At 40.0% G+C, this 26,762-nt stretch overlaps 1 protein-coding gene across 4 annotated transcripts in view; it reads right to left on the bottom strand.

Moving 5' to 3' along the window:
- Positions 1-26,762, bottom strand: part of TAFA2 (TAFA chemokine like family member 2) — a 148,185-nt gene that overhangs the window by 31,791 nt on the left and 89,632 nt on the right. For all 4 annotated transcript variants that reach the window (XR_016281236.1, XR_016281235.1, XR_016281234.1 and 1 more), the window contains exon 2: positions 21,330-21,436. Coding sequence is in view for 1 of the 4 variants with exons in the window: in XM_089524230.1 (XP_089380356.1) it covers positions 21,330-21,435 (106 nt within the window). In the remaining 3 variants the exon portion in view is untranslated. The remainder of the gene's footprint in view (positions 1-21,329; positions 21,437-26,762) is intronic.

The following is a 26,762-nucleotide window of genomic DNA, read 5'->3' as shown; positions in this document are numbered from 1 at the left end:
CCCAGTTCAAGGTGAATGTTAATTTCATGATACACCAATTGAAAGCAACAGCTAGTTTACTGGGAAAAAAGGTCTCTGCCCAGAAACCTCTATTTCTGTCAACTCAAAAGATAATATTATGAGTGTGTGTGTGTGTGTGTATCAGTTTTGATCATTTTTATGCATAAATCGCAATAAAGCATGCAATTAGAACATGTTGACACTAAACATGATAAGTTTATTGGAGACTTCTGGTGCATTTCTTGCCTTAAAATGCCAAGGAAGGTGTGAAGATGAAATATTTCACTCAAAACAATAAGAAATGGGATTGTAGAAGCCTAGTAAAAAGCTAGTAGGTTAACTCCTTCCCTAAAAATAAAGGGCTATTGAAACCTGTTATTTATTTCCCACTAGTCATTACCCAACACATCTCACTACATTACAAAAATGTGAGGTCTACTTCCACCGGCTGCTTTCTCCACCTGTGCATGTACTTTCATTACAGTTCTGCTCCTTCCTCCTCTCTTGACAAAAAAGGCCCCATTGAATTAAAGTGTTCCTCAGAAAAGACAATAATAACCCAGGAATCTATAGATTAGTCAATTTACAGAAACTTCCCAAGAATTGTCAGAATTTACAACAATGCTGAAGAAAAAGGCACAGAAAATTTTGTAAGCTCTTAGTGATTTCAAGTTAAGTTAATCAAATACAAAACATTCTCAATCATGTTCTAAAATAGTGGTTCCCAAGGGGGCAATGGAAAGATCCAGGGGGATGGTAAGGGAGAAAAGGGGCAGCAGTGGACCATGGTACGGACAAGGGTTGTGTGAAACATCTTTTCAGGGTTCCTTAAAAAGACAATGCAGCCTTGCCAATCATTTCATGTGGTGGTGTCTCCTGCTCTTTACCTGCCTGCACAAGCTCTTAGATGTATCTTTCACTAGTGGTGGCAGTTGGGAAACTCTTGCGACACTTGGGCATAGGACATTGCTTCTTTGAACAGAGCGGCACCATTTTGGGATAGACTGACTGACTGAACCAAGGAGTTAGAGCATGTGGCAGTGAAGGAAACGCAAGGAGCTTTCAAATTTGGGAACCTGCCTAATTTTTCTGAGCTTTGAGGGAATTGACTGACAGTCTGGAGCTGCTCTGCTGCTGCTGCTTTCTTTCATGAGACAGTCTGACAGAAGAGATAACAGAAGCAACAAGGTTTCTGGATGTGTGTGTGTAGGGAGGGAGAAACACTTGAAGCAGTGTGACATGTCACTAGTAAAGGAGAGGAAAGAGTATCTGGAGTCAGTTCTTGGAAAGAGTCCTTCATTGTAGAGCAGTTCCTATAGTTAAAATCTTTCCCTTTCCCCATCTGTACCAGTCTCCAGTCCAGAGCATGTGGCCTTTGTAAACCACCTACACATACACCTGCTGTGTCCCTCTCTGCTGCAAAAAAGAAGGATTTAGAGTCCTTCCTTGCCAGGGAGAAGCTTCTCTCTTTGCACCCAAACACCTTAGGAGCAGCAACTGAGCAGCTGGCTGAATAGCAACTGAGGAGTCTCTTGCTCACTCTGGCCTTTACTGGAGGAGCATCTGAGATTAGTTGTTTTGGATTTACAGTAGAACAATACACCTAACATTAACAAATATATGCACGGGGAGTCACTAGGGTTGTCACCCAAGATGAGAAGGGCAATAGCCATAAAAGGTTTGGGGACACTCAGCTGATGAAAGATATTAGGGAAAAGACTACTGTGAGATATGAGAAACAAATCTGATATATGTGAAGTCAAAGGCTTTCATGGCTGGCATCCAAAAAAAGCTATAAATCTGATATACATAGACTGTAATCCTGCCAGTGGTATACACAGGTATAAAACAGTCATGCACCTATGTATGGCTTTTTTTTTAAATTGCTGCAGAGGTGAGTACTCCCTTCCTCACTCCACAACAACTAAAGCCACCTTCCTCTTTGCTAATCTATCCCTGGTGGAGAACAGGGTGAATCACAGAAATATTTGGCTATTTTCCAGTAGCCAGACAAAATGATTTCCATCAGCAACTAAAACCTCTGGAGGACCCAGCTAGGTTTCCATTCATGATGTAATCATTTCAGGTTTGGCCCCAGGACACAACCAGCTGCATCTCTGGTCCCTCTCCTTACTCTCCACTAGCTACAGTATGGGCATTCGGGGGGGGGAGTCTGTGGCTCTATGGTAGGTCCAAGGAGTGTAAATGGCTCAGCAAAGTCTAGTTGCACATGCAAAAATATTACACTATGCTGACCCATGTAAGATTGTGACCACAGTTTGTAAATAGCACTTGTTCACTGTTGTTAAAGTAATATGATTGCCATAGCAATTTATTGCTCACTCACAGCTACTGCATGATTTTGTATGAATTCCACACAAACTCTGTTTAATTCTTGTTTGGAGTAGATTCCAGGCATTCAAGCCAGAGTTCATCTAATGCTGTGTCATCAAATGAACTGCTCTCTTCACTAATGTCACCATTCATGAACTCCAAAAGGGGTGGGACAAGTTTCTCCTACATGCGAGACAATAGCCCAAAACAGACGGGCCAAATAACGCACCTAGAAGGTGCTTTATTTTGGGGGCTTGGCATTCAAATGACACACACACCCAAACCACCCTGAAGCTGCTCTGAGTCCGCTATGAAGTACCCCAAACCCAGTCACAAATGGAGCGGCAAAAAGACACACCTGTCGGCAGCTTATTCAGGAGCACGGCAGTTGCCAGCCTCGGGACTGCACCCAGTCTCTACAGTCCCTCAGAGATCAGGGCAGGAGGGGCCTCTGGCCACTCCTTTTGCCCCATGTGCTTGATCCCAGTAATGATACCAAAACACTTGGAAAATATTTTTTGCCCAGTCAACTACATGAAACTGTCACAAATTCTCTAGAAAAGTACAGATTTGGATCCAGACTTGCCATATTTAAAGGAGACAAACAAAATCAGTAGGATTCAAATTCTATTTAGATAATTTATCATTTATCTAAAGCATTTATAACCCACCTTTAAGTCAAAAAATGCTCTCATGGTAGCTTACAAAAGTTAAAATCACAGCTCCTGTCCAAAAGCTTACAATATATATATATAAGAAAGGGATGGGGACTGGGTAGGGGATAAAGCTGACCATCAACAGATTCCTAGCACAATTGAGGAGGGGAGTGTCTGGCTACTCTTCTTTTTCCTCAGCAATGGGTCTGTCTAATTGAGGTATGGCTAGCTCCAACCTAATCCAATAATTAGAAAAGCTCTTTTCATATTGTTCAAGAATTTTATTTGGGTTAATTCATTTGCAGGTGGGGAGAGGATGGGACAAGGCAAACAGAATAAGAAATTGGTGCCACATTTTGAAGCCGGTTGTTTGTGTTTTAACTTACTACAAGGCTTTATTTTCCCAGATAACAAAGACATTCTTCTCTGTTTACTCAGATTCTAATAGTAAGGTGTTCTGATGGCCCTTCCCAACATCTGCAGAATGGGATACTCTAAGCCACACACAATGCTTGATATTTTTGTGAGGGGTTATATTGCACAATGAGAGACAGAGTATATGTTGTCCAATGTAAGATAATTTATTATGCATATTTATATTAGATCTGAAGATTTCAAACCACTGTACAGCAATAATAAAGAGTGCAAATACTATATATTAAAATACTATATTTATGTTGACTGTGAAACAGATGGTAGGTTAGAGTGCAATTCAGTTCCCCCACATCTCCACTTGAAAATATCACAGATAGAACACCTTAAACAACTAAATCCTGGGGCTGCAACTGCCAGACAGTATTAGTCTATCCAGATCACGATGAGGAAAGTGTGTCCCATGTATGGAGTCCCTTAATGCTGTTTTGAGTGCCTCAGGGGGAAAATAGTTTTTTGTGGGATGGAAGTGGCCACAAATGGCTCCCCTCCCCAGGTGTCTATGGAGCATTTTTGCCAAAAAAATATTTTAAAACTTTTTTTAAAAAATCAAGGATAGAGGATGAGGGACATGGCAGTGGGAAGGGCCACAGCCCTTCAAATTCCCAGGGATGACCAATGTACTTCACCCAGCCCCTGGCAGTTGCTAACATTAGGTCTCTCTGGTTTCCAACTTGGTGCTCTCTGACTACAGATCCCATAATTCCCAAAAAACATGGCCAATGTGATGGAACAATAATTCGATAAACAATCTCCACATATTCATGAGCAAAAGCAGAAATGAAAGCAATCACCTCAAGCCCTGTAATCAATCATATGTAATCCAGTGGATTAGATGGTATAAACAAAGCTTTCTGGAAACAGGACAATAGAAATATAGTAGTAGTAATTTTGCTCCTTTATACTTCTCCTTCTGATTTTTTTATTTGCATTCTTAGTTATCTCATTGATTCTCAGATTTTGTCTCCACACATTTCTATTTAATAGTTTTTACACAGCACAACTAGCTCCCTAGAGACAACACATTACACCTTCTAAGCAGAAATCAGGCATCACCTACATGCACCAATAGGCATCTGAAATGCAAGCTATTTAATAGATGTAGTTTGTTGTAAAACACTTTCCAAACAAATTAGTGCTAAAACAAAAAAAATTCAAGGCAGCAAATTTTTCAATCTCTGCCCATTAGTGAGAAAGAATAGGGCATTTTAAAGTGTTTTTTACACCAATGTAATCAAATTAAATGGCACAGTCATTTAAATTTATGAATGGTTTTAAAAAGACATTTCAATGGATGATGTGAAGAACTGATTAAACGAGACTCACCAATAATGATGCAGAAGAGAAATATAACTTTTATTCATTTTTAACAAAGAATACAACAACTTTCCATATGAGAGCTGCCTGGCATTTCATTGCAACACAATCACAAGCAAAGAGTTTCTGCTTTCCATCTATATTATGATATGACTTTTAAAAAAAATTGCAAACTGACTGATCATGATTACAGCACACAAACTGTGGGCAAACTGCAGTTTTTTCTGATGTTGCTGCCCTCTCCTCAGTACTAGCCAACCTAAGCAGTGGTAAGCATTGGTGGGAGTAGCATTTCAGTAATATCTATATGAGGGCACACTTTACCCACCCCCCTTAGTGCCCTAATCTCTTCTGCCTCTCAGTTTCTAAGGTGGCAATTGAGTCTTAGTCAATTTAACCACATATAACAGTACATGTATGTTCAAATGCAAGTATCACTGAATTCATAGATACTTTGAATGCAGTACAATACAAAGCATGGATGCCCATGCAGTCAAGCTAAAGCAGAGTGCCCCAAGGCTAATTTTATACCCCTAAGACCCTCTGGAGGCCACACAAGCAAGTACATTTCTATACTGCTTATCAGTGAACTAAGAACACCCTAAGCAGTTTACAATGTGTAAGCTAATTGCCCGCAACAAGTGGCTACTCGTTTTAGCAACCTAGAGGAGGATGCAAGGCTGAGAGCCCTGCCTGAACTCACAACCTTGCGCCTGCAGTACAGGCATTTAACCACTGTGCCACCAGGGCTCCCCACAAGCTGTCCAAAATGCCCCCAAAGCTTTAAAAATGAAATCAAAAGTGGCCAGTTTCAACACAATATCAGAGAGTCTCTTCAAATTTCATGATATAAATAGGATTTATGTGAAAAGGACTTCAAATATTTTTTACAGATATCAAGAAAACATCTAGAAGGAGAGTTTTCTACATGGGGCCTCCTGCAATGATTTGTAAAACTAAGGCCCAAAACAGATGTGCAGATGGGGTGGCTTCCAGCTGCTCCAGGTGCATGGCATACACCTGGAGTGTCCAGAAGCTGCCTTGGGATTGAACCAGGGCTGCCTAAGGAAGCCCAAAAGGAACAAATATTTTCTGCTCCTTTCTGTAGTCCATTTGGGCCCGTGGCAGCAGGTACCTTCAGGACTGTAGCATGTGGTCACTGCAGTCCCAGGGCAATCGGGCTGGCCGCTCCTTACTGCCCATTTTTTTCACCCCAAAGTTATAATCTCCAAAATGTAAGTAAAATCAGGGGAAAGGGGAAATACCCAAAGACTCACACAGACAGAAATAGGTGATTCCCCACATTCTGTATTTTAGCCTTCAACTGTTATCATGATCAGAATCACAGATGTGCAGACAACCACCACAAATTAAGTTAGAAATTGGAAATTACTTTTTTGACAGCATAAAGGAAAGGAGGGAATTGAGTGATATTTTTATGACTGATTATTTTAGCATGAGTTTTCAAGGTTTTCAATCCACTGAAGACAATGCATTGACAGCACTGCCTGAATTCAGGGTCATAATGCGACAGGTAACAACAGCCAAAACAAATTTAAGGTGATACTACAGTGATACCAGATTCCATATGCACTAATGTGTTGCAACTTCCCATCTCTTTCAGCTATCGTGCACTTTCCTGATGTGTTTACTTAAGATTTTATACCCATACCACATAAGAAGGCTGACATTTTATGGATGACACAACAAATAAATAGAAAATACAGTGTAACTAAAATGTCTTTCAACTCAGAGCCCAAATCAGCATGATGTTATTCTGTGACCAGACATCATGGCAGGGTGGGCTTCTCCCTCCCTGCCAAAATCTACAATGAATGTTTGCTTGGTTTATAAAGATTGGCATAGAAACCTAATGTAGCTTATCTTTCCTCTACACTTCAATGGTCTCAATATGTCACATCAGTCTCAATGTGTCACTACAGAAAGCAAGGACATGAATAGACCTGCAATTCTTTTCTCTTTTTTTAGTCTTCATAATTTTCAGTTGTTTGTGATTGTTCTACTAGGTTGTGAAATCCAAATAAAGCATATATTTAAGATAAGATTTTAAACTATGTTTTATATAATAAATATTCAGGGGGGAAATGACAAATACATATTTGTTATCAAATATTGAGGGCTTCTCTTCTCTTTTGTAAACCAACCTAGGTAAGCCAATGACAACTGAAAGACAGGTTACACATTTTAAAAAAGTAAGGGGCCATTCCTACTGGGCATATAATGCGACATATATTGCTGCGATTCTGACTTGGATTTTTTTCCAAGTCGTAATCGAATCTGACCCATCGTTCCCATTAAAAATGGGTGCAAACAGACCCGGGTTTTTTTACTCCTGTTTTCGTACCCATTGGTATTTTCCCTGTGATAATTTGAAGCTGGTTATTTTGCTTCCCGTTCCCATTGCCCCTCTGGAATCTCTTTTTTTTTTTTTTTTTAAAGCAGCTGTCAATCGAGCGCCTAAACGCTTGACGTCACAGCCAATCAGTCGCTTAGGCGCTTTTCCATTCCAGGAAAGGGAGAAGGGAGCCTCTATTCCCCTCAAATCTATTCCCCTTTTCTGTGTCTCCCCAGACTCCCTCTGGAAGAGAGAAGGAGCCTCTATTCGTCCTAAACCCCTTTGCGTCCCAGGCTCTTCTGTGTCTCCCCAGACTCCCTCTGAGAAAGAGAGAAGGAGCCTCTACTCGCCCTAAACCCCTTTGCATCCCAGGCTCTTCTGTGTCTCCCCAGACTCCCTCTGGGAAAGAGAGAAGAGGAGCCTCTATTTGCCCCAAATCCCTGGGCTGTCTTGGGGGGCGATCAAGCAGGTATGTAATGCAAAGCCGATGTGCTGCTCAGGCACTCAGGAAGAGACAAAAAAAAGAAAGGAAAAAAAGAAAAAATAATAGTTAAAAATGGTGTTCAATCGGCCTCCTCACACATCAGTCTATGAATGTGGAGCAGGGGGGAGGTTGCAGGGTGTGTAATGTGTTTACTGCGTTTGGAGGTCAATGTAGCACGATTGCCTTACCCTGCTTCCCACTCCACCAGGGGAAAGGCTATGCAAACGGGAGAAAATGGCACCGGTAATGCAGGAAAGAGAACAAGCGGGTGACACCCCCAGGCCAGCCCCTTGAACACTGCTCCTCCCATCCCCAAGTTCCCGAATCAGACACCCTGTCATTCCCATTCATTTGCCCCAAATCAGACTCAGGAGGTGCAAGAAAAACCTCTAAAAATGTGCACTCTTTTTAAACCGGTTTATCCACCACTCATTCGGGTTTTCCAAGGAAAAATTGAATACATGGGGATCAGATCCAAATTCATGCTCTGATAGGTCCATAAAAACACTACATAACTTTTAGAAAACTCCCTAATTCCACACAAGTAATCAGAATTATACCTGAATTAGTCTTTTTATTATTTACTTCTGGCTGTATCCAGTCCCTTGCACCACATTCAGAGAAAAAAGGCCAAAATGAAAGCAATTTAATAAGGATGGATATATAATTTCCCCCAGGATACAACTAAATATCTTAAGTGAATAATACAGTAAATTGTGCAGACATTATGTAAATCAGCAACTTCTATGGCAAGCCCAAGTTCACAATTATTAATAATGCAGTTTCGTGGGAAGGAGGAATGACAGATGAAAATTTCACTCTCAGGCATAAAAATAGTGCTTGCCACAAACACTTTTTATTATTTTCATTCTTTTTTGATCGGCCATATGCCAGAAGTCTGAACTCAGCAAGAAGCAGCAGGATGTCTCCAACCAGCTTTCATGTTTTAAAGAATTTTGAAAATAAAGGGACATACACAGTTTTTCTTTTCTTTAGTGCACCAGTGGACAGGTTGTACCTTTATATGATAAACTGTACTACTTTATAGGTTGAATGGTCTGGATCTTTCATTAATATTCTTTTTCATTATTTATTGCCTAAGTGTGAATAGCATATTATCAGGAAATACAAACGTAACAAAATTGCATCATTATGTAGCATAATACAAAAGCCATTATTGCCTTCTCTCTTGCCATCATCATCATCATCATCATGGCACTACAATAGTGTACATTTCAAGCAAATGTGTGAGACAAGTTTCCAGGAAATTTGAAATGATAACCAGTCCTCATATGGAGGAATGGTAATGCCTGTGTGTCTGCAGTATTTTTTTCATGTAAAATGTGGCTTTTCCTATGGAAACACTTTTAAACAACAGCTGCTATCAAAACTAAGATAATATAGTCTTCATATTTTAAAAACATGACCTCCCCCCAACGTATATGGCTTTACAAGATTACCCAAATTCATTAATACTCTGCAAGACCAGATTCACAAATCAGAGTATACTGGAGCTGGTGCCAATCTCAGATTGGCATTGTTCCAGGAACACTTTCACGCAGGTTTGGTTGGAATGTCAGCTGTGACTTTTCCCAAAAAAGTCAAATCTAGTCACCATCACAAATGCTTTGATTAAAATAAAGTTGAATGGTATCACTATGCTCTCACTTCCACTGTCTTTAAAGATACATTAGAAAATGTTTCAGAAAGCTTCCAGATTGCAGAATGACTCCAGATTATTGGGGCTATTTGGAAAATATTGTTCCAATGATGTTCAAGCTTCATTGGCTGTCAGTTTGTTTGAAGGCCAATATACAGATGGCCCTCCACATTGGAGGATTTTACTTTTGTGGAGTTGATTTTGTGTGTGTGTGTGTGTGGTTTTGAATAATGTGTTCTCTCTAGGAATCTCTATGGGATTATCCAGACCGGCCTGAAAGGCTGGCCTGGAGGCAGAGTCAGGGCACAGAATCTTGATGACACAGGCCCTAACCCCACCCCCAGGGCACCATGATGGCGTGGGCCGCTCCAGATAGTATACAACATTATGATGCACATCCAGCACCGTGTCCAGATGACACAGTGCTGAGGGGATGCCTTACAGCATTGCTGCCGCAGCTATAGAAGTCTTTTTGCAGATCCATTTTGCACCCTCCAGAGGCTGGATCGGGACCGCAGCGTGAGGTTGCCACAGCCCCAGTCCGGTCAAAAAAGGGGTGGTCTGTATAGCCCCTAAGTCCTCTAGTGCAATTTTGCTGGAAGCTGACCATAGAGTTCGGCTAGAAAACCTAGAAGCTTTCCTAGAAGCATTTGTAGATCCTCCAATGTGATTCTAGTATCAATTTCTGGCATATGTTGACCATAGAATGCACTGGAAGACCTGGAGATTTCTAAAGAGGTGTTCTCTTAGGTAATCATTTGTAGATTTGCCACATTTACAGGGGTCCTTCACCCCTAACCCCAGTGAATGTGTAGGGACCTCTGTAAAGTGAAGGAAATAATCTTGTGGAAGATTGGACTGGGTTTTTTATTTACTTATTTGATAGGTACTACCAAATAGAGTGGGCTCAGTGTTGCCAGTCCAATTTTTGTGTCACCAAAATCATCAATATAAATATAATCATATAATATAATACTTAAATATTAGGTCTCCCAGAATGAGTCAAATCAAGAGTTTTTCACTTGGAACTGCCCTGTAGTCTGTTTCTAATGGTGGACTCCTTGTTTTTTTATCAGTGGTTCCCAAACAGTGTTCCGAGGAACCGTTAGGGCTCCATGTACACTTCTCAGGTGCTCCATGGCCGCTCCAGGAAAATGAAAGTAATAAAAATTGAATGAAATGAAAGAATAAGAATATATTCTTATATATACACCTAAACACCATTAACTTGTAACCTACATGGGGTAGGCCTCTTAAGGCCTCCAGTTCAAAAAAGTTGGGAACCCCTGCTCTAAATGATTTTTAACTAGTAGGCCAGCTTCAGCGCATCCTGATGGCTTCCTTTTAATCAGGGACTTGATGGTGAAGATACAGCAAAGAAGAAGTGATTTAATTGACTCATCTCAAATCATCTATCATTCTAGGCAAACAGGCTTTCCTACTCTGGGCAAAGTTTTCTCCTACAGAACCATTTCTGGAGTCATTCTCTCCATTCTAGCTGTCATTCCTTCCACCTTCAGTGAAATGATCCACTGTTCTTCAGTCTCTTGCCTATACTCCACCATCTTCTCTCCACAGATTTGGGACTGCCCTTTTTATCCAGTCTAACCAGATGCCTCAGAGTAATTACCTTTTTATAACCCATAAGCTCCCAGACTATTGGCCTGTATTTATAAGCCAATGACAGCCAATAGTGTGTTCATTAACAAGCTGCCCTTTTTTGATTCTCCTGTCCAGTATATAAGCTGACAGGATAAACTGTGAACCATTAAGGTTCATAACTGCTTCCTCAGTAGCAACAGAAACAGCTTTATGGGCAGTTGGCAGGTTGCCACTGTAGGACTGAGTAACAAAATAACTGTTAGGCTTTGTGAAAGATAAGTAAGCTGTTTTGCTCCACAAGGAAAAAGTCCAAAAATTTATGGTCATGTTATTATTAGGATCAAGTAAATGGGCTCCAAAATGAAGACAAGATGAAAGATGATGCCAAAAGAAAAAGAGTGTAGGAAAAGAAGAGAAAGGTTACCTTGCTGCTAAAGTAATGATGTTTGCATGGTCAGGGTCTTATTACAAAATGGAAAAGGAAGCATAGACTTAAATTTAGCCTCTATTCTACGTTCCCAGGGAGTCTGTGATTGTGACCTGGTTGTTTTGATGCTTGACTCAATGTTTTGCTGTTTTAACTTGTTTTATTATGATTTTTTTAATTTGTTGTTTTCACTTCTAGATTGTACACCATAGGCAGGCTTTTTATATATTCTTGATTTTCTTGGTTTTGTACAGCGCCGTGTACATCTACGGCGCTTTCTAAATAAAGCTAATAATAATAATAATATGAGTATTTCCAATCATATCTAGGACTATTGTAAACAGTGGCTGTCTCCCAAAGCTGCTGCTAGTAAGATCTTATGGAGATGCTATGTTCTGTGGCCCATCTCCATCTGAGGTGTCATGAAGCAGGGATTACTAAGTAGTGGTATCTGGGAGACCCATTTTGGTTCCTGAATTTTTTTGAATGCATTTAATGCTTGATTCCATGGGCAAAATCTAATTGCTAGTCCCAAGCAGAGTTGACTTATTAGATCAATGGGGTTTACATGGGTTGATTAATCATGCAGCAATTGGTTTAATTGATCTACTCTACTTGTTACTAACATCTAGGTTTCCATGAATGTTTGACTGTAACTGTTGCTTGTTGCTGTTTCATTTTATTACACATACTACATAATTTTGTACTTTGTATATTTTAAAACCATTTAAAGGCCAAATGTGTGGTGAAAAATGTTGTAAATAAATTATTGTTATGATTTATATCAGTGTCATCTACTGAACTGAACTTGGATAGAACAATGAAATCAATGGAATTTAAGCTATTTGTGATTAACAAGTCACATTTCAAAATACCTGCTTTAAGTAAGAGTATCATTTAGCCATGGGTTTTTAAAGTCTGTTTCCATTACCTATCATGTACTGTCACATATTAATGATTGCAGTCTGAGGCCTGAAACAGATGGGCCAAAGGAGTGGCTTGCAGCCACTTCAGGGGTGTGCACATGACACATGTCCCCAGATCGGCTGGAAGTCACTCTGGGGGCGCGTAAGGCAGCCCAAAGCTGCTGGCAAAAGAGCTCAGAAAAACTGCTTCTTGTTGATGGTTCGTTTGGGACCATGGTGGTGACCCACTTTCAGAGCAGGCCATCTGGTCACCATGGTCCCCAGCCGGTCGGGGGGCAATTGTGGACGCTTCAAGCTGTCTGTTTCACCCCTGAGTTTACTTATTTGATTCATATGTACAGATGTGCCATTGGTTTCCTGGTGTCTTTTACTTCCATAATTTTCAAAGTGCAACTGGGATGATTGACACTGCAGTCTTTTGGCACTTATAATTTCACTAAAAGGGACTTCAGTTGCAAGAGCTGACAAACCATTTCTAGCACCAAGGTATGAAGTAAACCCAGCTTTTAAACACATTTTCTTTTTCAGTAATCAGTTAATTAAGCTTTAAAAAAACCATATGTATAAGAGCCAGGATATATAAGCAAAGCTTTGGGTTTCACTTTTAATTATGCCTCCTTAAATTTTCTGCTGCTTTTTCCTCATTTCAAACTCTCCATTAGGCTAACCTTTTCAACTATTCTGAAGAAGTTTCATAGGATATCCTACACTTCAGCTTCCTCTCTGAAATAAAAGTCTTAATTTTAAAGTTCAGCTTGAATCAGTGGGCCCTAGGCAAAGCAGTTTAATGAATACAGTCATGGGAGTAACTATATTCAGGCCTTTGGGGTGAGGCGGTGGGAAAGGGAGTAGTAACAACACACACTGCCAGTCTACTGAAATTCTCTTTTAAAGTAATCTCCTTTGGTGTAACCTTCCCTTCACATTACTGATCCTACATAAATACTGAGTCTCTAAGCCACAGGCCTGATGGGTCAATAACATACGAAAACAAAGTCTAAGAGGTAAACTGGCATGAACAGGGGGGGAAAGGTCATTTTTTTAAAAGGACGAGGAAAATTCAGTTTGCAAAAGATACTGAATACATCCCTACTATTATGGATTTTGTCTATATACAACCCCATCCTAATTCAAGAGCTTTGTTTTAAAGGTGGCTAATACTCCAGTGAAGACAGAAAACTTGATTGAAAAATGCAATTACAGCCCTACTGCAATGGTATGACAGAAATAGGGTATGACAGAAATAATGTCTGTCACATCTGTCCTGTCCCCTAATGTACCTTTGTCTACCTACAATCTATATAGTTGTTAGTCTACAGACTATAGTTGTAAGTCTATAGACTTGTTTTCATCAGTGATTTCACAAAAAGTTGTAATTACCTGGTTGGTAATTTTTGACTTGTAAATACAGTGTCTTCCAGTGTAAATACTTGTAAATACAGCTGCCCCTTGGAACTCGTGGGGGATTCATTCAGGACCCCCTCCCACGCAAGTTCTAAATCTCACACATATTCAAGCCCCATAGGCTCGAATGAGGCACATGCATGAGGGGTGCGCGCCGCGGGCACATGCCCTATTGTTAATGGCCATCGCCCTCCATGGATTTTCAAGTCCATGGATTTCAAGTGCGTGGACTTGGAGGGACAACTGTACTGTGTTCATCTTCCAATGTGAAATATGCAATCATTTGTTGGCAATGCCCTATTGCATTTTACATAAGACAATAAGGCTGGTCAGCACACAAACGGAAAAACGAACACTGCACTACCTCAAAAAACCTCTGCATTCCCCGACAAAAATACCTCTGTAGTCTCTCTCAAAACAACAACTGGAAATGAGGAAGTTGCTTCCTGTTGCTATTTTGAGAGGAGCTGGAAGGAACTGGCCTCTGACCCCCATGCAACTGCCCATTCCAGTTTTATGCTGTGTGTTCTACATCAAACGGTCACAAGAAGAAACAGGTGTGGAAATGCAAGCCTTCTGCTTTACCCTCCTTCATTCCCCACACTCCCCAGTCTCATGGAAACAAATCAATTAATATATTCTCTGTGAAAGGTCCATAGCTCCCCAATGCAGTCTGCAAAATACGTACATCTTATATGTTTATAAGAATCCCTGTAATTCTACCACATTAATAACATCATCTTGAACTTGAACCTTTTCAGTTTGTCTGGATCACAGCCTTGTTATTTAAAAATAGGTTCCTGTAACCTTCAAATGTGAGACAATTTTTTAAAAGGTTGTAGTTACTTAGATAACTCTGTTGAGACAATACAACGAAGGGAAAATAATGTTGACAGTCAACATTTTTAAATCATCCTCATTCAACATCAGTTATGCTATCTAAAGTGTATATTTTTCAAGAAACGTTACATGACAATAAGAAACATAAATCATAGCTGATCAAAATTCAATACATTTAAGTTTGGCTTGAGAGGGTAAATTTTCTTTAACTGACATTACAGACTTCAAGAGGATGCATATTCTCCTGTTGCCATTAGCAACATTACTTGCCTCTCTGATAATAGGTTGTTTGCAGAGTTATTCAGCAATCCAAAAGGCTATATACAACTCATGAGTTGCTATCCTAGGGCTTTATCACACAAGGCAGATAAATCACAACTAGAGCAGGATAATAGCACTTTCAGTTGGGGCTTATCACATGATGTTGTCCCTCTCCTGTTCTTCTGTGGGAGACCACTTTGAAAGCATTTCTTTTGACTGACACAAAAAAAATCCATTAATGAATTCCTTTCCCACTAGGATTTCCAGTGTGAAAGTTCAATTCTGCTTTAATGTCCATTTTGGGTGGTCAGTGGGCATGCTGTGGGTATGGCTTAGATGCCCCTTACTTAGTAGTGACTGAGGAGAAGAAGAAGGGGCAGAAACTTCAATGTCATTTTCATTCAGTTGGCAAAGTAACTGAGAAAATTTTAAAGGTTTTTTCCCTCTCTTCTATGGAAAAAAATCATTGGTAAATGATTGCACCACCCCAACTGGGACCTGTCACAGAAGCCAAGAAGGGAAAAATTTGTTCATTGCCCCCACCTCCACCCTGCCTCCTTTTCCACCAGAGTAGCCCAGTTTCTGCACATGAATTGCTTACATACACATCTCTTTTGAGCTACCTATTGAAAAGAAGCAGACGTTATTGTTACACTGCATTGTTCTTTACACTCCAAATACCCTCTGACCAATCTAAATATTCTTATTAAGACTGAACAGGCAACTACACTGCCTAACAGGAAAGAAAATCTCTACAAAACTCACCATTTCCCCCCAAAAAACCTTTCATCAGCTAGAAGGAAAAGCCTTCCTCCCCTAAGGCAATTTGAAAATAGTGAGGGTTAGCAGTTGAAATTTCATTAAAGGAGAAAAAGAACAGATCCAAGTTTTAGACTTTACAAAGTAAAAAGTTAGTTCTGCATTTCTAACGAATGACTATTGAGGAAAATAAGGCATCTGGAAGAGGTAAACCTTTGGATACTTAATTACATTACTTGCCCCAGAACATCTGTCAAGTATATGAGCAGCAAAGATAACAGAATATGAGAGAATATATAAGACAAAATCAGCAGGGAACCATAGAAACACTGTGGTGAGGGCCATATAGTAGAACACTATATGCATTTGAGATGACAGCTGTTTCAAACCTTTGGGTCTGGATTTAGACAGTTGGGGTGAAATGAAACAGCAGCATTCAAGTGTGCAGTATAAAATGAATAATTTTTTCTCCAATATGGATGTGATGAATTCAAAACTGTCAAGTACTGATTAGATCAATACTAGTTCACACAGAATTACAATGTTTTTTTTCTGCTCAATGTATCCTCAGATAGGTTCTTCAGTGCAGTACTATAAAACCTGGATTTAATTCTTGTAGTACCCTCAGTTCTAAGACATGCTGAGCCCGCATTCAGGAGAAGGGGTAAACTGCTAAGCCCAAAAGAAGGTAACTCCACACCAATGAATGTACCGTAGTCACTTTTATCAGTGTATCAAAATCTAGATGGATACATGTGCCACAAGGACAAAACAAGAATTAATGTGTAAAACCAATAATTCAAGAGCTGATCTCATCCACAGACTACAAAGCAACTCAGAAAAAATGATGTGTGTGCTGTAAAATGGTATGTAACTTTAAAATGGATATAGTCTATTATCAAGCAATTAGGCATTTTTAAAACTGATACATCACTAACAGATAACCTATGGCTAAATGATACTCTTAGTCACAAGTAACTTAAATTCCAATTCCATTGATTTCAATGCTGTACTTTAAGTGTCCCTTAGCAGGAATTCTGAAATCTAAATTAGTCCAAAATAAAATAAAATAATTCATGGGTGGCTGAGATAGTGCTTTGCTTTCTGATGGTTCAAGGTATACAAACTTTGTTACATGCAAAAAATTATTTAAAATAATGTATAAAATTACTTTTAGATTGTTAGTATAAGGTATATAGGAAGTATAAATGTATTTTGCATTTAGACTTATGCTCCATCTCCAAGATATCTCATTAAGTATGTACAGTTGCCCCTCCGTTTTTACAGGGATCTGTTCCAGATTCCCCCTCTGCAAAAACAGAAGCCTGCAGATATTCATGCATTATTGGCTTGAATAGTGGCACGCCCCATTTTAAGTCCCTCTATTTGCCCCTTGCAAGTAAGCAGACACAGATTCAAAGTCCGCACAAATGAAGGGACAACTGTATATACAAACACTCATTTGAGTTGTGATGCTAGACAAGAATGCTAAGAATACTGTGGACTTTATCTGCCAGTTCTGATGATTGGAAGGTTGGTAGTTCGAGGCCCAGGTGCTGCACGATGAGGTGAGCTCCTAGCACTAGTCCCAGCTTCTGCCAATCTAGCAGTTCGAAGGCTTTCAAATGCAAGTAGATAGATAGGTACTACTTCTCAGTGGGAAGGTAACAGCATTCGGTGCAATCATGCTGGCCATGTGACCACCAGAGTAGTACTCGGACAACACCAGCTCTTCAGTATAGAAACAGTGACGAGCACCGCCCCTACAATCAGTTACGACTAGATATTAATGTCAAGGGACTACCTTTACCTTTATGTTGAAATGACAGGGTGAATCAAGGTATACTATTCATTCATGCTGTTTTTTTTAAAAAAAACTTAAAATGAAAAAGCACAACTAGTAAAAATTAGCATTTCTTACATTTATCTTCTACAGAAAAGCATTTTCTACGACAGCTATATCCTGTAATGATGTCATGTAGCAATATACTAACACATTAGTTGCTATCAAGTCAACAAGATGAGAAAATCAGAAAAACAACTGTAACTCCAGTTCCAATTTTGTTCAACAGTACATCTTGGTAATATATTCTAATTATGTGGCCAAAGCTGTTAGCTGAAATGTAATTTCTGTCTACTTTTAAGCAGTTGTAGAAGCTCAACACAGTTGTAAATTGGGCAGTTATTATATACATTTTACAATCCTAGACTGTTTGTTTAGAAAAACTGCATATGGGGCAATTTATATTTTCATATTCTAAAACTAGTGTTTATCTCAACATGAGGTTTCCTTGAGGGTAATAATTGCTTGGTTATTTCCATCACTACATGGAAAAATTGATGTTATATATGCCTCCACGTAACTGACAACTAAGAATCTGTTGTTGACTACTGCCATGGGAATACTTGGAGCTGTGACCCAGAGCTCTTGGCTATATTAAAAATAATGTAGGATTATAGAAAGAAATTATATATGTTCTTGTTTTTCTTACAAGTTGTTTATAGAGACCCTGACACCTATAGGAATCATAGATTTTCCTTAGCTATTGCTGAATTTTAGTCATGGTATCCAGTGCTGCATCAGTCACACTAGTCACTAGTGTAAAGATCCAACACATACTGAACATATAATGAGCTCTTGTATCAGCTTTGAGACTAACTGAAAGAAAGAAATTGGCAGCATGAACTTTCGTAAACTTCAGTCTGAGGAAGTAGACTGAAGTTTATGAAAGTTCATGCTGCCAATTTCTTTCTTTCAGTTAGTCTCAAAGCTGCTACAAGATCTTTCCACATACTGATTCTACAGACTAACACAGCTATACCTTTGAACATATCATGAGCTAGCTTATTACATTCACCAACGTACAGGTTGTCACAAAACACACAGCCTTTTAATGCAAGGATATTTTGACATGTGTGCAACTTGTCCAGTATATGAGAGTGTACCAATCAAGTGCTCATGCCATATTTAGTGAATCCTTTCCTCCTCGTCTGTTTGGTTTTATCTCTAATCCACAATAGTACGAACCAGGTAGCACTTTAATATGGAAGAAGCTAGCAGGATGGGGGAAGGCCTAATCTGTCATCACAGCCACATTGAAAGAGCCATCTATTCTTCTCCAGGGACTCTTTGGTTGTCAACTTTGTATTAGCTCTGCAAAAATGTTTAAGAGCAGCCTGATATGCAGAAATTTAGCAACAAAAGGTTTTCCTAACAAACAATATAAAGCTGAAAGAAAAGCTTGGCCTAGCAAATGTTTGTACAGTGTACTAGTAAAAAGCTGGCAACCCTAAAAGTGACACATGTTTCTGCTGGGTATCTCATAGTATTTGTGCCCAGTGGTGAACTCACTCTGTTCTTGTTTTTTTAAAAAACTTCAGTCTTTAAAAGGAGCTGAAATGCAAGTTCAAGTTCATTATAATTATCGGAGAGAAGGGAATTTGATTATAATATCTACAATACAAAATACCTTTAAACTGATTGGAAGAGTTCCACAGAGGTTTATTGGTAGAAGGTTATCTTTAACCTGACAATAACATTATACAACAGTCTGTGAGACCCAGGGATTCTAATGGAACGATAATAATTCCAAGCCCAGCCAGATAAAATAAAAGAGATCCATGATGAGATTTCCCAGAATGTGCTTTCTTTCTTCAAAGTGGCCATAGGAAGACCCAATTTGAATTGAGGATACAGTGGTGTGTGTGTGTGTGTGTGTGTGTGTGTGTGTGTGTGTGTGTGTTCTGCAGTGGTTCATGTTGCTGTCCCAAGAGCTGGTGGCTAAATCAGGAAAACATTGTTGGAGTATGTGTAGAATACAAGACCACATTCCCTAACAATAAAAGCTTAATTGAAATTGCCTTTTCTCAGCCTTCCCCCTGCTCACAATTATTTTTAAGGCAGAAAAGGGAACAGAAAAATCCAATAATGGATTTTCCATGTCTCATCTAGTTTGGCCTTTCTTGGTGCCAAATGCTCCTTCCCCTTTTATTAGTAGTAATGTTAATTAAATTTCTGTGGTTCATCTGATAGCATTTTCAAACCTCAAATCTGAAAACATACTGACATCAGAAAGTGAGAAATACAATTTTTAAAATGCGGTGTAAAGAAAAAAAACATCACTAGTACTCTAGGTGCTTTTGAAGATTACACAGTTCGCTCCTATCAATCCATAGATCAAGGGATACTGGTCCCTGGAGTGGGCTCCCTGGCCATAAAGTAAGAAAAGGAAGAGAATTACTCCCTCTAGAATAGGCATTGTCAAATATTAAGTATAAATCTACAGTAACCAGTTGAGGAGTGAACTACAACAAAGGGGAAAGATACAAGATAAGATACTAGAGATACCAGAGAAGAAAAGTCTCTTAGATCTTAACAAGAAAAAAAAAATCAGAATACATATTATTTCTTTCAACATACTAACTGCATTTGGAATGAGTGAAATCTGTTCATTTCACTTTCTCCCATTTTTAATGGGATGCAATTTGACACCACTTTAACTGCCATGGTTCCATCCTACAGTATCCTGGGACTTGGTCTTCACAACCTTGACTGTGTATTGTGAAACATCAGCACTCTTTGACAGAGACAGCTAAAGACCTTGCAAAACTATAATTCCCAGGATTCCACAGGATGGAGATACAAAACTCAAAGTGATGTCAAACTGCCTTTTTTCTATAGTATAGAAGCACGCTACATCTCTCATTCCTGATATCAAATGTACAGGTAAATATGTGGATTTTAGCAACTTCTTATTTAAGAAGAATGAATTAAAACTTCAAAGATTCTTAACCATCTGTGCTGGGCAAATTTGGCTGGTACAGCTATTCCTGTATGGAGCAGTTCATGATATACCCACCTGCCATGGAGCCTGTAGGAGCCTATATCAAAGGGTGGGGGGGGGGAGAGAAGTACAGCCCTTGTTCAGCACCAGAAACACAGAGATACTCCACTATAAGTCGAGAAATTTATGCTCAAAATTTGATCCCAAAACCTTAGGTTGATGTATACACAGGTCAATGTGGGGACAACTGGGCTAGAGAGAAGAAAGAAGGGAGGGCTCTGACCCTGGGCTAAAAGAAGGAGAAAGGGTGGGCTCTTTCTCCCTTCAAGCTTCTCCTCCAACCCTATGTTGAGAGAAGAAAGGGCAGGCTCTCCTCCAACCTAGTAATCTGCCTAAGATTTACCCTTGATTTATTCACAGGTCATGTCAGACCTATATGGTACACAGAAATTCAAAGCCAGATTTTCAAAGGCTAAGCCCTCTGCCTTGAAGAACAATCTGTCAGTATTACTTCCCCTCCCTAACCCCAGGTTTCAATTATTTTAAATACTGAGGTCTTTCCCCTGAATTTATAAAGATATTCTAGAATCTTGTAAAGTTCTTATCAAAAGATGAAACAACAGAATTGTTACCCATCCCTAGTTTGTACAGATAATTGAAATGCTACAGTAGAACCACATGGTACTGAAGATTGTTTTTATGGGGCTTACTGATTTATAGCATTTCCATGTACCCTTTGACAAATTGCTTTTTATGAAAGAAGCCACTTTATTATATGCTTAGACAATTTCTCAAGTTTATCATCCTCAGATAACAAAACAGAAAATATGGTGATAAAAAATCATTAAACAGTGTGGGTATAACATCTTTTCAGAGATAATTTGTGGAAAATTGAAGTAGTATCACTTACAGAAAACTTTTCTCAACTGGTTGCCATACCAACCAATTTGCAAGAAGCTTATGAACAAATAAAAATTCTTTAGTTTTTTTTTATTATTGTTGTTGTTAGATCACTTTGTCTTAAAGATTTTGCAGACAGATGCCACATCAGAATTATAACATGGCATAATGCAGTGCAGTTTCTTACCTTTGTGGTGGTTTGCCCCAGATGCTATTTTTCCCCACAGTGTTACAACAAATATTATTATTAGCAGTTTTCCTTTTGTTGCTTTCTGTAAGTATCTTTTATTCATCCTAGGGAGGAGAAAAGAAAATATGCAAAATAAAAAAATCAGAATATATTGAATTCATCACCATTATTTTCTCATAACTTGATAAAATTAGTTAAAATACATTTCCATGGTTGCTGGCAGACATTCAGCCATGCAGCACTAGGAGCAGGATGTTAGTACCCTTTCCATTGCAAAGAATTAAATCAAATTCATTTTATTGGCTTCAGCGAAGAGTGGGGAAAGTACATCTCATGGTCCACATGCATCACAACCTCCCTTTCGTGATTCCACAAAGCACCCAAGACCAAGCTGTGTGGTTTGCTATCAAAATTTGGTTGTAAAGCACAGTTCTAAATAGTGCTGTACCCACCCAGAGTGTCACCTGATGTGGGGAGGGGGGGCTTCTGGGGGACTGGGCTTCCAGGTTGGACTTCCGGGAGAGGGATCACATGAAAACAGCCTGCCTGGGTGGAGACCCTTTCCCCAAGGACAGGAGACCCCCCTGAGGCCTGTGGAAATGGCCACAAGGCCAGGAGAAGTGGCCATGCAGCTGGGGAAGTGCCGTGCAGGGTGGGAAATGGCCATACAGCCAGGGAAACAGCTGGTCACCGCCCACCTGGGCCAGAGACCTCTACCCCCAAGGACATGAGACCTCCCCCCCCCCCCAAGATCCATGGAAACAGCCAGGAGAAACACCATGTGTGGTGGGAAAGTGGCTGCCTGCCTGCCGGCCCGCCTCCCATAATAGACACCTCTCCCCTAAGGCCCAGAGCCCCCCCCCCTGAAGCCTATGGAAACAGCCACGTGGGGTGGAAAAGCAGAGGCACAGCTGGGAAACAGCCGCCTCCTGCCTACCTGGGCCTCCAAGGCCCAGAGCAGCACCCACACGGGCCTAAGGAGTACCTTCATGGGGTGGGGGGCTGACCAGGTGCCACCTCCCTCTTCTGCGGTGTCACCCTCCCCACTTCTGGGGTGTCACCCAGTGCAGCCCACACTCCCCGTGCCTTCCCAGGGAGGCTACTGGTTCTGAGTTGCTTCCAAGTGGAAGGGGATGACTGAAATACTACTGAACATTAAGAGAAACACTGCAATATTGGTTGACCATGTACTGAACTGGATGAACAACAATTTCTGAAGAACAAAGGGAGTTTATTCCTCTACTATTATTAACCTTATTAACCTTTATTTATAAAGCGCTGTAAATTTACACAGCGCTGTACATACAATCTTTTAGTTAGACGGTTCCCTGCCCTCAGGCTTACAATCTATCAAGGCATTAATCCAAATGAGGCATTTGTAGCTTGACAATGGGAGTCAATATGAAGTGGTAGTTTGAGTGATAGACTAGGACTCTGGAAGACCAGGACTGCAATCCCTACTTAGTGACAGAAACGCATTGGGTGGATTTGGACAAGTCATCCTCTCTCAGTCTCAGAGGAAGGCACTTGCAAACCTCCTCTGATCAAATCTTGCCAAGAAACCCCAATACAGTGCGCCCATGCCATGCACAGACACTTTTATGCAGCTTCCAGCTTACATGGAAGCCACTTGGGGAAGGAAACAATGGCACACGTGCCCGTAGCACACACACACCACTTCACCACATGCACGCGCCCCATTATTTCCTATGGAGCTTGAGCATAGGCAGATTTTCCCTTACACGGGGGGATCTGGAACGGAACCCCTGCATAAGGAGAGGGCCCACTGTATTAGGGTCACCACAAGCCAGAATTGATTTGAAGGCACACAACAACAACGCTTGAAAACTATACCAACAATATAGCAAGAAAATAAATGCTATTCATGGAAAAGCCTAATACAGTCAGCCCTTCTTATACACGGATTTTTTAATACACAGATTCAAGCATACACTGTTTGAAAATGTTTTTAAAAAGTATAAATTTCAAATATCAATCCTTGATTTTCTAATTTTTATAAGGGATACCATTTTGCTATGTCATTATATTTAATGGGACTTGAGCATCTAAGGATTTTGTTATCCACAAGGGATCTTGGAACCAAACCCCAGTGTATAACAAGGGTCCACTGTAATGCCCTTTTAATCTCTCATTTCATTGCCCTCCCCTATAAGGGTAGGGAGCCTATGGCCCTCTATATGTTTACTAGATTATAACACCCACCATCCACAACCCTTTCACGTGTTAGCTGGGTCTGGTGGGAGTTGTATTCCTGTAACATCTGCAGGGTAAAAGGAACCCACATCTCAGTCCTTGATCAATACAAGTCAAAGGCTGTAGGGAAATGATAGCTCAAAACCTGCTCAATTGTGGGATGTACTACTCTGTACTACAGACACTAGTAGGTACTACTAACAAGTATACACATCTATTGCAGTAGATATGTGGCTAGTAAGTAGTCTTAAGCATAAAAAAACACCCCCTGCCTCCCCCACTTCATTCTATTTTAAAAGGCATTATAGTGGGAAAATGAATATAATGACTGGCAACAACAGTTCTACAGCACCACCTACTGTCTCCCCATAGCCTTTATCTCCTATAACTTGTTCCAGGGCATACAAAACCTATTGTAGGATAAACTACCCATAACTGCCATAGGACATACTCTCCAGTGTGAGCATATCTAGATAGTTAATAATAAATTACAGGATTGCCTGTGTTGAGACATTGCAACTAATAAACCAGCAAGGAATTTCTGCCCTTTGCTCTCACCCATCGTTGGCTTTGAACTACATGGTTAGTTCCCCCCCCCCCCAAAAAAAAACACTTACCACAATCCAGAGCTGTGTGTTACAGTACAAAACAGCATCTACCATATGAATAGTTCCTAGTTTTTCATCTAAACTACAGTCCGACGTACACTTCTGAGTACTTTCCCACTAAAGTCAGTGAAATTTGTTTCTGAACTCACACAACTGCTGGCCCCAGTTAGAGCAGACCCCCTGAATAAACTGCTGAATGGTAAGTTAACATTTATGTAAATTCCACTGAGCCAATGAGTCAATTCTAATTGGGACTAGCAATCAGATTTAGGACTGTAAATCTAGAAAATATTGTACAGTATAGTGTTGATCCAATTTATTTTCCATAAATATATCCTTTAAGTAGATGTAATCAGTGGGTCAGGACCATTGTTTTAAAAGCTATATAGGAAGAAAAGTGCTTGAACCACACCTACTGTATCCTTTTTTCATGTTCCCTATAAACTGGATAACAAAATCCAATCTAAAATTAGCATGAAAAGCTCCAGGAGTCATTTGGGATGATTATCTCTATGGTAGGAAGCTCCAAAAGCTCCATTTGGACCATTAAAGCAGAACTGCCCTCACAATTAACCAAACTTCAGCCTCTACATTTGTTAATATCACAGTCACTCTGCTATGCTTCCATCTTTACCACTGTCAAAATTTAGACTGTAAACTACCTGGGAGAACCACTGGCTCTTCTGTTTATGTTCCCCTGTAAAGAACGATATACACAGTAACAGCACACTCAACACACTTGTGTGAAAAACCTTACTATAAGCTTGTGTTTCTGTTTATCAGATTCCTATAAATTCTAAAAATAGATCTTGGATATTATATATTTAAGTAGCCCTACAATGTCACTGGGAATAAAAACTTTGGCTGGTAATCTGAGTTAGAGAACTTCTTATCAGGGAGAGATGTAGTTTTAGTAGCAGATCACACATGATCCTGGGATATTTTCCAAGTCTTTCCATGGTGGTGGGATTGAATGTTCCTGTGAGACAAGAGACCACGCTGACAGCAGCAGTGCTGCTAGTAGGCTCTCCCATGCCAGACAGGCTTTTGCTGGACAACCAGAATAAAGGTGCCAAAAAGCTACTGGGATGCAGCAGTTTTGAGTGGGGAGGAAATTATTATTATTATTATTATTATTATTATTATTATTATTATTATTATTATTATTTATATCCCGCCTTTGCCTGAAGGAATCAAGGTGGATGGACATTGGCAGAGGATCTCTCAGAGATGATGGCAGTGGCACCATCGCCAACACTTGTTAATATTGCACAGAAGGAGGCACAGTAAACCCATTTTAGTGTCTTTTACAGTGAAAATACTATGGACCTTATGACACTAGAGGAATCCTTCTGAGAAATGGGATTTAAAGTAGATTTAAACGATAAAAAAATGGGAAATGCGGGAAGTTTTTCACACGACGTTTTGGCAAAACAGAAATAATGTGAAAATAAAGCAAATGTAAAGGGGACAAAAACAACACTTTTTACTTTCGGGAAGTTCCTCAACAAGCTACTTGGGTACCCCAGAGGACAATTACAAGTAGTGCTGATGTTAATGATGTGACTGGACTTGATCCAAAAGGACACTCCACTGTTGATGTGCTCAGAAGTAACAAAAAAGCCCAAAGCTGTGCAATACATATTATAAGAACATGGAATGTGAGAAGCATGATATAGTGAAAGAAGAAATGAATGTATAAATGCTGCAGTTCTTGGAGCAAGTAAGAAAGTGGTAAGGAATGGGACATTTGGGGACAGATAATTAAAGTGTTTCACTACAATTGAAAATCTAAGAAAGGAAATGAAAATCTAAGAAGTAATGAGGTAGCATTAGTGAGAAGAGATGTAGCAAAAGCAGTTGAAAGCTGTATTGCACAGTCTAACCAAATAATATCAATAAAACATCATAGAAAGTCCATTAGCACAACCATAATCCAAGTTTATGTTCCAACTACAGTGGCGGGGGGGAAAAGATTGAAACTGTATGCTGGAGTCCAGGAAGCAATTGATTACACACCAAAACACAAGGTATTGTTAATCAATGGCAACTGTGATGCAAAAATAGGAAATAGAGTAGAATCAAAGATTATAGGAAAATATGGCCTACAATGAACAAATGAAGCAGGAGAATAATTGATTGAATTTTACCAGGCCAGCATTTTGTTCATGGCAAACACATTCTTCAAGCAACCAAAGAGGTGACTCTAAATATGAACATAACCTGATGGCTGATATACGTACATAAATCAATGGCCATCCCCGCCCCCCCCCTCGCTCCACAACGGAGGAGTTGGAGTGGGGATGAGCTGTTTGCTGCCCTCCCCTAGGATGAGATAGTGACTTTAAAAAATCATGCCATGCCAGCAATGTCATGGTGCAAGACTTTGGGGGCATGGTCGGAGGCAAAGCTTTGCCAACCACCCCCATGGCCTCATTGCTAAGAAGAAATCAACCCACCCACCTGGAACTGGTACAGTATGAGGTTTTCTTGGTCATCTAGGGGCCGGGTAGGAATTTCCCTCCTTTTCCATGGGTTTTTTGCCTGCCTCATACTATTTCCAGTGGCATATGGGAAACTGGCTCGGGTGGAGTCTTAATAATATGTA

Source organism: Sceloporus occidentalis, unplaced genomic scaffold, assembly GCF_023333645.1.
Source record: "Sceloporus occidentalis isolate IW3139 unplaced genomic scaffold, rSceOcc1.0.p SCAF_5, whole genome shotgun sequence".
In the NCBI taxonomy this organism is placed as follows: Eukaryota; Metazoa; Chordata; class Lepidosauria; order Squamata; family Phrynosomatidae; genus Sceloporus; species Sceloporus occidentalis.
This window is presented reverse-complemented; position numbering and strand designations above follow the sequence as displayed.